The following is a 12,722-nucleotide window of genomic DNA, read 5'->3' as shown; positions in this document are numbered from 1 at the left end:
GAACCCTGGTCTCCTGCATTGTGGGCAGATTCTTCACCGTCTGAGCCGTCAGGGAAGGCCACAATAAGAGTAGCCACTGCAACGAGAAGCCTGTGTCCTGCAGCTGAAGTGTAGCCCCTGCTCCCCACAGCTAGGGAAAAGGCCTCACAGCAACAAAGACTCAGCACAGCAAAAAAAAAAAAAAAAAATCCCCAACCCCGCACAAGATCCTGGGGTGGTATCGCACCACAATAAGTGTTCTCGGACACAAGGGGGGGACAGCTGAATTTCTGCAAAAGGCAGACAGCCAAGAAGATGGATAAAAATTTATCCTGAAGGAATATACGAAAAGAAATCCTCCTGTAATCCCTGCACGCCAATCTTATTATTATGCAATTGCTATAGCTGTAAACTCATAAAAATTTTGTAGACTCTCAAGTTCTTTTGGAAACAGGCCTGTTTGTAGGAACAAGTCTGGAAACTGGTGATTGAATGGTGAAATGTATGGGTAATGATGTCCATAAAAGCACTCGGAGTTTTTAGCTCCATGGAGTCTGAAAGCTGAGAAGGCCCTCAGAGGTCTGCCTGCCCCTCTTGCTCCTTCCATTCCACCCCCTGTTATTGCAAGGGTTAAATCTGGATGTAGTAAGGCCTCAAGGTCGTTGCTTGGAAAGATCACTGTGGTGGTCATGGCTTTGGGGTAGCAGAATTAGGAGCCTGGGTCTGACGAGCATCCGCATCCCTTAGGGATTGTGGGAGCAAACAACTGCTGTCTCCCACCTGGACAAACATGGCTTCCCAGTAACTGGAGGTTTCCTCTTTGCCCCTGCTGCACTAATCATCTTCACTTATTTGCTCTAAAGCACTGCCAGGCTGTTACTTTCTTGTTTACAAAGTTTTAATGATTCCTGTATTAAAGAAATCCAAACTTTGTGGTTTGGCATTCAAGGCTTTCTATGATCTGATTCCAAACACATCTTTTTTTTTTTTTTTTCAACCAAGTCTTTTTTTTTTTTTTCCCCAGAAAATAACATAAATTTTCATCAATTACACATTTCTATAACAGCATTTGCCAACATTTTTGTAATGTCTTTTTGGGCATTTTCTAGCTAACTATTTTTTTTTCTTTTTTAGAATTTTATTATTTTTTTCTGTTTTTTAGTTCAGATACAATTAACATAGAACATTCTATTAGCTTTAGGTGTACAACATAACGATTCAACATTTGTATGTGTTGTGGAATACTCACCACAGTAAGTCTAGTTAACATCCACCACCAAACATCAAATTTTTGTTCTTGTAGGTGCCAAAATGGTAAAGAATCCACCTGCCAATTCAGGAGACTCAAGAGATGAGGGTTTGATCCCTGGGTCAGGAAGATCATCTGGAGAAGGAAATGGCAACCCACTCCAGTATTCTTGCCTGGAGAATCCCATGGACAGAGGAGCCTGATAGGCTACAGTCTATGGGGTCACAAAGAATCAAACACGACTGAACACACAGACAATGAAAACTTTTAAGATCTAACCAAGCCTTTTGAGCTCATTTCCCTCTTCTTTCTATGCATACCCTTTGTTCCATCAGGTGGATTTTCTGACACTCCCCATACTGATCTCTTTCATGACTTTGTTAATTTTCTTCTCACCGCCTGAAATTCCCCTCCCATTAATCTGTATCCATCCTTCAAGGCCACACATCTCCTCTGAAAAGCCTTTCCTGGGTGAGGGATACAGAGAATCAGATGGACCTGAGTTTGAGATGATAACTCTACTTCCTGGAAGACTTCAGGCAGATTACTGCCTTTCTCTAGGGCTTAGTTTGTTCATCTGTGAAATGGGCAAGTCAACATTCACCTTATAGCCTTATAAAGTGCACATGAGTTATCATTGCAAAGTACTTAGCGCAGTTTCTCACACTTGGTAAACGTCAAAGAAAGTTAGTTATTGCTCTGATCATTCCAGAGACTTGAGGTCTCGCTTTTCCAGAATTCACGTTGAGCCCCTCCTATACTCTTCCTTGAAAACATAATTTCACATTTTAGAAATGAGAACACACACTTTATTTTCTCTACCTGATTGACAGAGTCATTGACTCAATGGTCATGAGTTTGAGCAAACTCTGGGAGATGGTAAACTCTGGAGATGGTAAAGCCTGATGTGCTGCAGTCCATGGGGTCCCAAAGAGTCGGACACAACTTAGTGACTGAACAACATTCTGACTGATGGCTCCTTGAAGATGGGATCATGTTTTATTCTAGCTTATGTCCTTGCCTTTGCCCACCAAATATAGACCCTCAAACCAGAGGCAGAGGTTGGCCTTTTGGGTGTGAAAGTGAAAGAATTTGCTTTGCTCTTATTTTTCTCTTCCTTATAAAAACTGACAATAGTTTTAAGGAGACAAACTCAATTTTTTAGATAGGAGAAACTCAGTTTTGGGGTTTCTGTTTCATTGTAATAGGGTGGCATTCATGCAGTGGCAGGAGAAGACTGATAAATTTTGATTAAATCTTGGAAGACTTCATGGGCTTGCAGGCCTTGGTAGTCTCAACTCCTTGGGCCAACCCAACCATATTCCAGCATGCATTTTGAGTTCACCATGTGTGACACTTTTTGGGGACCAAAAAAAAAAGTGGTCTCATATTCTAATGAATTAGAAAATATTAGATTCTAATGACCCACTCATGGAAAGATAGAGGACAAACCAAGGAAATAAAACATGTGAGGATTCCTGCAGCAAAGAAAGTAGCATCTAATAGCTAGTCAGAATAACTAATGTTCAAGGGGCCAGACACTTTGGCCCCACGACTTTGACCAGACACTTTGATAGTAGGCCTTTTTCATTAACACTCTAATTAAATCTTCCAAATGTCCTTATAAGAATGCAGATAATGGTCCTCATTTGACAGATGGAGCCATCTGGGTCCAAGTTTACAAGGCAGGTAAGGGGTGGAGTTTGGATTTGAGTCACATGTTTGGGATCCTGTAGCCTGAGTTCTTGGTCCTCTGTGGTGTATATTTTTAGGCTTTCCCATATTTGCCTGACCAGGCGGTGCTTCTGGTTATCCTCTTATTAATGACCCATGAAACTGACCTGAAATACACTTGGGGAAACAGAGCCTCACCACCTCCCTGGGAGCAGCCATGACCTTTAATCTCTCTTTGCTCCTTGGCTTCTGCCTAGATGCTCTTGACCCTCTGGTCTCTCCATGATATTTCACTCCTCTGCCAAGGTCTACCTCAGATGCAGCTAGAAGCTCTCTTTGATTTCAGTAGGCTGATTTACAAAGCCCCTCTTAAGTTTTCCATAAACCTTCCAGGCTGTTACCACTTGGTGTCTCCATCAAGGGCCAAGTTCACGAGCCCCGGCAAAGCTTCTGGACCTCGTGGACACATAATTAAGGTCTACTGAGTTGCAATAGTGTCTCCTCCCCAGGCGCCCGAGTGGCTGAGTCCCGAGTCTGGGGCTTCCCAGGTCCAGATCCATGGACTTGGGGTGTGCTGCTGTAGCTGGCAACCTGGTCTAAGTCTGGTTCCAACGTTTTTCAAGGTTCAGACAGCGTGGCGATCGCACTCTGGCAGTTCATTAGTTAACGCTCTCGTCCCTCACAGATGTGGCCTCTGTCCCAGCCTCTGAGGTGAGGAGGCACGATTAGGTCACACTGGGCCGTACCTCACCATCCTTTTTGGGGACAACCCTGACCCGTCTTTTCCAGGTTTCATCACAAAGCCCCACACCCCGACTCCCGCCCCCTGTGGCTGCGCCCCAGATGAGTCATCTGGCTTGGGGCTTCATTAGCAACTCTAATTGCCTTTTTGTTTTGGTCCTCTCTGGGGCCTCCTCAGGGCCCAGAGGTGGGGCCTGGGGCCTCTGGCTTCCAGAAATGCCGCCAGCCTCTGTGGGAGCCCGAGATGGGAAGTGCGCCCTCCATCCCGGGGCGAGTCCCTCACGCCACGCCGCGCGCGTGGCCGCACCCATCCCCGGGGTGCACTCAGGCGCCACGCAACCCCTGGCCATCCCAGCTCCGCGGCTGCCTGCAATGAGGTCACGGGGTGGGGTCCTGGAGACCCCCTCCAAATAGGGCGGGGGCTTCCCCAACTGGCCTGGGAATGGTCGGAGAGGACGAGAAGGAGGAGATGCTAGCCTGTCTGTCCAACCCACTGTTCCGCCTCTGGAGGTTGCGTGGCTGGCGTGGATCGCCCAGGAAGGGGAGAGGGAAGCAACAGGGACAGTGAAGGGGCAAGGCAGGGGTCCGACTTCCTCCGCTCACCCACGGGGATGGCGAAAAGGGCTAAGCTTTCTCCCCACCACCTTGCCAGTGAGCAGGTGGAGCTGCCTTCTCAGTTTCTCTACAATCCCTGTCCTTCCGTCTGAGCTTAATCTCTCTCCCATCCCCAAGAACCCCAAAAGGCGGGGAAGCCACTGTAATCCACTTCATGTCATTAGAATTTGACGCAGAAGGAAAAGCTTTCCAGAAACAGATCAACTGCTGGTACCCGAAAAGCAGATAGAGCCCTTTGGACGCCGAGAGCCAGGGCTCCTGGGAGCACCCCACTTTCTCACTCAGGCCTGAGAGACCTGTGATCAGTTTCTGCCAGCAGTGGGTTTCACAGATCGAGGTCAGCTTAGTGTCCCAAACCACTCAGACTTCAGCAAACGCACAGGGTTTTCTAACCTCTGCCTGCAAGTTCATGTGTGTGCTTGAGGAATGAATGTGAGCTCTGATAAAATCTCAACCTGCATGCGCGGGGTTGGGGGGCACATTTGCAAATCTCTTTTGTTCTGTATCAAGTGTTTTTGCATCTGGAACTCTCTCTTGAAACGATGGCAAGACTGATATCACAGACTTTCTCAAGGAAACAGAAACACACATCACCTACGTTCCCCTTCATCTAAAACCACAGATGCTTCTCCTACGATCCTGGTGCAGAAAAACAGCACTGTCATAAACTCTCTTCCTCCTACCTGCTTCTGAGGCACAACCAGGAAGACCCAGCCACCCGATCCAGTCCACAGCATTGCCTATCAACCACGACTTCGCAGATTTTGAGCTGAACTCTTTCTCCCTCCCCAGGATATAATATCTGTAACAGTCTTGTCACTCCAAAAGAGAAGCCAAATGATTTATTTAACTTTTAAAAAACGTAGGCTGTAGAACAAGCTTATAAGCACAATTCAGAGAATTTCTGGACTAATGTTACAGTCTTCCATGGGAAAGATTTCTGAGTTAATAGCAAGATCACGGTTTCGGAAGTTAAATTGCCTATAACGGGATAAGAAAACATACACTGTGACCTTGGCAATACATGAGCCCGTCAGCACACTGGCAAATGCTGGGCACATCAGATTGGAGACCTGCACACAATTTCTGAGAGAAATGGCATTTTTCATAGACTCAAAAATGGTTCACAGAGGTTCCTGTGACAAGCAGAATAGAAAGTGGGAGAAAACACCACAGCTGAGGATTTCCGACCTCTGACTTATCATTTGTTGACATACTTTCTACAAGTTCCCCATTTCCCTACAAGTAGCCGTCTTAAATCCTTTCAGTAAATATTGTTGATGAAAGCCAACAGGAGGGGGGGTGGGAAAAAAAAAGAGAAAAAACGCAGAGAAAAGGGAAGCTTACCTTTTCTAGGCATTGCTGATATCAAACCTTCCACCAAATCATGAGGCTTTCTTGCTTCTCTTGTCCCATGAATTCAGAAACCATTAAACAATGTTTCCAGCAGAAATATGTGTTTATTATTTGAAGCGGCTTCAAAACAACTCAAAAAATAGCTTGATGAAAAATAAAGTGCTGGTCCGCGCGTGAGAATACTTTTGAAGCCTGGAGCTCATACTGTTGTACAAAGTTTTGCAACTGTCTTTCTCGGTTTAAACAACCTCCTGCTCCTCCCAGGCACTTGCCAACTTCTATAATTTAAAGCAACTGCGATCCTTCCCATAATACTCACATTTCAAAGAGCTTAATATATACTCTTGTTAGGAATGAGTGGGAGTGGGTGACGTCCTGCAAACCCCAGGCTGAGGCAAATGAAAAGCGAGGGTTTCGGATATCTAAATGGTTCTATTTCTCTCTTTTATCCATTGCTCTCCTCACCATGTTCCTTCAAGTGGCTTTTGCCTTTTAAAGTGATGCTTTAAGACCAAGTGGTATCACTTTATTGGAAGCAAATAGCACATAGGAAAGTTTAGGTCCCTATTTATGGAACAGTGATGCTAGTGAAATTGTGTTTAAACATCACTTTTACTAGCAATTATATCCATACAATTTCTCCCTAATGCAGCTGTTTGAAAATTTAAATTAGTGTACACTGTGTTTTACTAAGAGAGGAAACTATCTAAAATGATGTTATTTGCATTCTGCAAGAAAATTATTGTCTCTGGGAAGGAAAATTTGTTTTGCAGTCTATATCCATGTAGCTGAATAAATCTTCTGACATTAGACCTGTAATCGCTGTTAGCAGTTTTTACTATTTTCACCACCCTTCCCCAACTGCCATTAGACATACAGATACATGCACGCACACACACACACACACACACATTTGTGAGTTGAAATTTCAGCCAGCTTCAAGTGTGGTCAACTGAAACTGGTGATTTAAAAATATTTATAGTCTATCTTAAAGCATGTCTTGCTTAGCACTCGATAGATGGCAAATATTTAATAAACATTTACTGAATGAATAAAATATTGCATGGGTTCAGATCAAGTAATGATTGTGACAATTTTGGTTTGCATTTATGTTCCAGAAGGGAAAGTTAATATGTGGAAGCTTGTACAGAGAGTAAACATTGGACAGTGTGCACCTTTGCCAGATTTAATGAATGTTTATGACATAATAAAATTCCCTAAATGAATACAGAAAGCATTCATTAAATAAACCATTTGGCAGAGAAATGGCGGAGAAATATTGACAGAGGCACGATCTATTAAGTAAGCTCACTGTGTAAACTTATGCAAACAAATTTCAAGACAAGAACCTCATTCATTGTTTCAAAAATTACGGATTATTTTTCCACTGGGTTTTTGAGTTGTCTTCAGTAACTCTTATTTTTCTATGGATAGAGGGTAATGCCTCTGAAATAGTGCGAAGAGAGAAGGGATCTACAGCTTCAGGGAATGCTCGGGTTTCCTTTGCTATAGAAGCAGAGAACATGGTGGAACATATTTTTGTTTTGGCTTATACTGTGTAGCCGTCCAGAGACACAAGCATAGGTGGTGTCATAGACTTGGATCAGTTATCCCAGATATGTGAACTCTGATGTGTTACTTACTTTCTTTCTTCTCAGTCCCTTCACTCATATCCAACTCTTTGCTACTTTATGGACTATAGCCCACCAAGCTCCTCCATCCCTGGGATTCTCCAGGCAGGAATACTGGAGTGGGTTGCCATGCCCTCCTCCAGGGGATCTTCCCAGCCCAGGGATAGAACCTGTAGCTTCTGCAGCTCCTGCATTGCAGACAGATTCTTTACCACTGAACCACAGGGGAAGCCCAATTTCTTTGAGCTGGTTTCTTTAATTAAGAAAGATTAAACACAATTATGTTCAAACAACTAATTTGCATATAACACCTAATACTGCATTTTCAGTAATACTAATAAACATCTTAAAGAAGGCTGTGTGGCAAAGAATTGATGCTTTCACATTGTGGTACTGGAGAAGTCCTTTGGATTGGTACTTGAGAGTCCTTTTGATTGCAATAAGATCAAATCAGTCAGTCCTAAAGGAAATCAACCTGGAATGTTCACTGGAAGGACTGATGCTGAAGCCAAAGCTCCAATACTTTGGCTACCTGATGCAAAGAGACAGCTCTTTGGAAAAGACCTTGTTGCTGGGAAAGACTGAAGGCAAAAGGAGATGAAGGTGGCAGAGGTTGGATGGCATCACTGACTCAATGGACATGAATTTGAGTAAACTCCAGGAGACAGTGGAGGACAGGGGAGCCTGGTATGCTGCAGTCCATGGGGTTGACAACTGGACAACAACATGTATAAGGTACTTAGTAAGACCTGATTATGGGATCATTGTGATTTGTCTCAGCACCTAGAGTTATCTCCCCTGACAACTACCAAAATCGGTAATGCACAAGGGATACTGCTAGCAAAATCTTAAACTTGGTGGCATTGGCCTAATAGTCAGGAAGTAGGTGTTAATTTGATACCAAATGCTGGAAAGATGAGACTCTGTGTTTTGCAGTGACAGCACATTTGATGAAATTAACACCTGCCATAACGTGAAAGTTCATATGCGCCAAGTAACCTTGTAGCTCCAGAAGGAGAAAATTGGGCAAACATCATTAGTTGTGTGTGTTGGCCACTATTGACTGCATTTGGCAAATGTTTCAAGAGTGACATGAGTCCAGGAATGAAACAGCTAAGTTACAAAGAGAAATAAAAGGGAATACAGAGACAGTACAAGATTTAATGGCTTGCAAGAGCCTGAAGATTTTTTGAGGGACTTACGTTGCTAAAATAACCATAAACCTATATGGAAAATGTCATGAAAGAATGAAAATAACTTCTTCCACAAATAAGAAGTGGACTGCCCGGAGGGCTGGCTCTTAAACACACATCTTAGAGGTAGAGGAACTGCTGGTCATTGAGAAAAACAAAGGAGTTCCCCAAAAGAGCAGATCCAAGGCCGCATCCAGAACCTTCTCTGTCCACAAGGTAGAGGGTGGGTATATCAGCCTGGCCGCGTGTAGCATCAGTGCTGCTGTGATTTCTGTCATTTTTCCTTCCCTGGATGGGGATTTTTATTATGGTTATTCTGTTGCTGTTATACCGTTTGTATTGTGTGTATGTATGAGAGAGAATACATTTGTCCTTTGGTTTCTCCATCACTTTCCTTTTCATTCATAGGACACTGAATCAAGAGATGCCGCATCCATGGGACTTCCCTGGTGGACCAGTGGCTAAGACTCCATGCTCCCAATACAGCGGGGCCAGGGTTTGATTCCCAGGCAGGTAGCTAGATCCCAATGCCACAACTAAAGCTTCCACATTTCGCAGTGAAGACTAGAAGATCCTGCCTGCCGCAACTAAGACTCAGCACAGTCAAATAGATAGATATCAAGAAAGATGTTGTATCTGGACTTAACAACAAGAAATTCACAGAACCCAGAAGACCTGGACTCTCAGCTGGTTGCAGTGACCAGATGGAAGTCGAAATTGTTTCCTTTGAAAGGAGTTAAGTGTGCTCTGTTTTTAAAGAGAGGGAAGGAAATATATTCCATGACCACAGGCTAAGTTACATGGCAGATACTTTTAGTATTTACTGGTGTCTGCATTTTCCTCACCATTTCCCAGCCTCCCTTGCAATCTGACTAATGGCGTGTAAGCAGAAGTAATATAGATTAATTACGGGCTGCAGTATTTAGAAACTGATATTCCCTGATAGCACAGTTGATAAAGAATTTGCCTGCAATGCAGGAGACCCTGATTTGATTCCTGGGCGCGAAGATCCGCTGGAGAAGGGATAGGCTACCCATTCCAGTATTCTTGGGCTTCCCTTGTGGCTCAGCTGGTAAAGAATCTGCCTGCAATGCGAGAGACCTGGGTTTGATCCCTGGGTTGGGAAGATCCCCTGGAGAAGGGAAAGGCTACCCACTCCAGTATTTTGGCCTGGAGAATTCCATGGACTGTATAGACCATGGGGCCCAAAGAGTCAGACACGACTGGGCGGCTTGCATTTGCTTGCACTATGCCTCCTCCACGTTCTTCCTCTCTCCCCTGTCTATAGAGCAAGAAGCAAAAGACTCAGAGGTGCTGGAACCCCATAATAGAAGGAACCCCACACCGCAAGGCATCCCTTAGAAGAGTGCTACCTAGGAGACTCACCTGGCCTGCAGCAGACATTATTTAGTAATATGCAAATGTGTACTGGGTCGGGGGGAGTTCCCAGGTGGCCCTAGTGGTAAAGAACCCAACTGCCAATGCAGGAGACTTTAAGAGACACTGGTTTGATTCCTGGGTCAGGAAGAGACCCTGGAGGAGGGCATGGCAACCCACTCCAGTACTCTTGCCTGGAGAATCCCCATGGACAGTGGAGCCTGGTGGGCTACAGTCCATGGGTCACAAAGAGTTGGACATGGCTGAAGTGATTTACCATGCACACAAATCTATACTGAGTTCCCCCTCTGAGTGGGTTAATTTGTAAGAATTAGCTAGCATCAGTTATTCTAATACACATAGCTATCTTGAAAGATTCTTAGAATACTGATTGAGATAATAGATGTAAAAATGCAGAAAGGGCCTAACACAATAATAAGTGCTCAACAAATGATAGTTATTTTTATATTAGGCATTATTTCCCACTTTCTTGGTCTTGCAAAGTGAATCTAGCTAAAAGCCAGTTGTATTTCTATAAATTTAGGTTTTCTGCATTGTGTGCTGATGGGAAAAATAAACTGGAAACCATGATAAGATTAGAGACCAAAATTGATGTTGAAAACAGAATTTATTCCCTGTCTTCTAAAATATATGCATTTATTAAGAAAGTTGTCAATACTTCCTTGTCAGATTTTACAAGCAACCTTCAAAGCAGGGGATAAAGAAAGTTATAAATTCCAAGTTACAAATTAAGTACTCTCCTTAGCTTCTAACTGGTATAAACTCCATTACCCAAACATTTGTTTTACTGTGTGTACACAAAGCCATCCTTTTGACATTGACTGTTCCAGGCTGCTTCTCTGTAGGAATGGGTGACTATCTCATTAATACTAGTTGAGAGCTAATTTTTCTGAGAATTACCCTCTACTCAGGCCATATTTTTTCTTTTTTTATACCAGTTTTGAACTGCTCCAGGTGGAGGTACAGAAAGGTCTAGTGGATACATTTTGTTTCTACCTCAGGTATTTTGAGCAATTCCCAATAGACACGTGGCTTTCTTCATTCCACAAACTCTTTCAAAAAAGAGCCAGACCTTTTTCTCTTCTACTATTTAAAAGCAACAGCAATGATCATTACAAACATTCATTGAGCACCAGCTGAAGTGAGGTGAAGTCGCTCAGTCGTGTCCGACTCTTTGTGACCACGTGGACTGCAGCCCACCAGGCTCCTCAGTCCATGGGATTCTCCAGGCAAGAATACTGGAGTGGGTTGCCATTTCCTTCTCCAGGGGATCTTCCCAACCCAGGGATCGAACCCGGGTCTTCCGCATTGTAGGCAGACGCTTTAACCTCTGAGCCACCAGGGAAGCCCTGAGCACTAGCTATGTACTAGGGATTGTTTTATTGCTCTGTAAATGTGTTAACTCATTTCATTCTTTCAACAATTCTATAAGGTAGATACTAACTTTATTCTTATTTTATGGTTGGGAACCTAGAGTTCAGAGAGGTTACAGGACTAATTCCAGATCACACAGCCAGTAAATAGAAAAACTGGGATTTGAACTTAGATTGCCTGGTTGCAGTACCTGAAGTTTTAAATGCTGGTTAAAGCACATTTTTCATGCCAAATAAAGAGAATATGCATACATCATGTATTTTCCTTAGTATCCATTGCCCTGGAGATGAGTACTGATTACCTCTGAAAAATACTCTAATTTCTTAGAGGCAGCAGATTGTTTTCTTTGGAATATATTCACTTCCCTATCTGAATATAAAGTTTGAACATTTTTCATTTATTACGCTTTGTGTTCTTATAGTTGACTTTGTTTCTTTTCTTTTGCGTGCATAAAGCAGCCAAGTTTCAAATTATATCCTGAAACCCAGGTGGCTTCATCTGGATTTTATAATCAAGCCTTTGCTGAATTTTGTCAAACATGTGAAGATGTTGAGGAAGAGGCCAAAGGAGAAATGAACCTTGTTGGGAAACTGTCTTCCTCTTGGAAGAGGTTATTAAAGTTTGGAGATTGGAGACCAAATAAAATGTTATTTATTGAGAGTGGTAGGAAACACAGTTATCCTTCAGTATCTAGGGGACTGGTTCCAGGACCTTGGTAAATTAGTTGTTCAGTCTTTGTGACCCCATGGACTGTAGCCAGTCAGGCTCTTATGTCCATGGAAGTCTCCAGGCTAGAATACTGGAGTGGGTTGCCATTTCCTTCTCCAGGGGATCTTCCCAACACAAGGATCAAATCCAGGTCTCCTGCATTGCAGGTGGATTCTTTACCATCTCAGCAACCAGGACCCTGGCAGATGCCAAAATCTGAGCATGCCCAAGTCTCTTACGTAAAATGACGTAGTATTAAAATTTGCATATAACCTATCACATTTTTCCTGTATACTTTATATCATCTCCAGAATACTTACAATATCTAACACAATGTAAATACTATGTAAATAGTTGTAAATATAGTGCAGATGTTATGTAAACATTTGCTCGTGTGCAGCAAATTCAAATTTTGCTTTTGGGAACTTTCTGAATTAAAAAAAAATTTTTTTTTCTATTTGTGGTTGATTGAATCTGCAGATGTGGAACACATGGATATGGAGGGCTGACTGTATGTAATTCAATCCTGACTTCAAGGTGTAGCCACACAGGAGATACTGCTCCTCTCCCAATTGGCAGGTGGTACACAGATGTGTACTGTCTGCTCATCACTGTTGGGTGTGAGAGGCGCAGATGGAGCAGAAGACACTTCTTTCAGCCTGAAGTCTCCAGCTCACCTTTTATGAGTTTTGGTCATGGGGACCCAATCTGAAGGCCCTTGTTTTGCTTTCTTGGTGATATAAGGTAGCAGATCTGCCTGGTGAGAATAGTCTAAATTAGGAAAAGAGACAGCTTATTTGTATT

At 43.3% G+C, this 12,722-nt stretch overlaps 1 protein-coding gene and 1 non-coding gene across 3 annotated transcripts in view; both read right to left on the bottom strand.

Moving 5' to 3' along the window:
• Positions 1-5,924, bottom strand: part of C1QTNF7 (C1q and TNF related 7) — a 125,334-nt gene extending 119,410 nt beyond the window's left edge. Inside the window, exons 1-2 of one of the 2 annotated variants that reach the window (XM_060417683.1) lie at positions 5,606-5,924; positions 1,229-1,363 (exon numbers count right to left, since the gene is read on the bottom strand). Coding sequence is in view for 1 of the 2 variants with exons in the window: in XM_004009997.6 (XP_004010046.1) it covers positions 5,606-5,618 (13 nt within the window). In the remaining variant the exon portion in view is untranslated. The remainder of the gene's footprint in view (positions 1-1,228; positions 1,364-5,605) is intronic. The other variant, XM_004009997.6, reaches the window with a different exon arrangement.
• A 5,185-nt stretch (positions 5,925-11,109) lies between these two features.
• Positions 11,110-11,181, bottom strand: TRNAC-ACA (transfer RNA cysteine (anticodon ACA)). Its single transcript has one exon. It is a non-coding gene; the product is annotated as a tRNA-Cys (tRNA).
• Between the last annotated feature and the right edge of the window lie 1,541 nt (positions 11,182-12,722).

Source organism: Ovis aries, chromosome 6 (assembly GCF_016772045.2).
Source record: "Ovis aries strain OAR_USU_Benz2616 breed Rambouillet chromosome 6, ARS-UI_Ramb_v3.0, whole genome shotgun sequence".
NCBI lineage: Eukaryota > Metazoa > Chordata > Mammalia > Artiodactyla > Bovidae > Ovis > Ovis aries.
The sequence above is the reverse complement of the archived record's forward strand: the minus strand, read 5'-3'. Positions and strand labels throughout refer to the sequence as shown.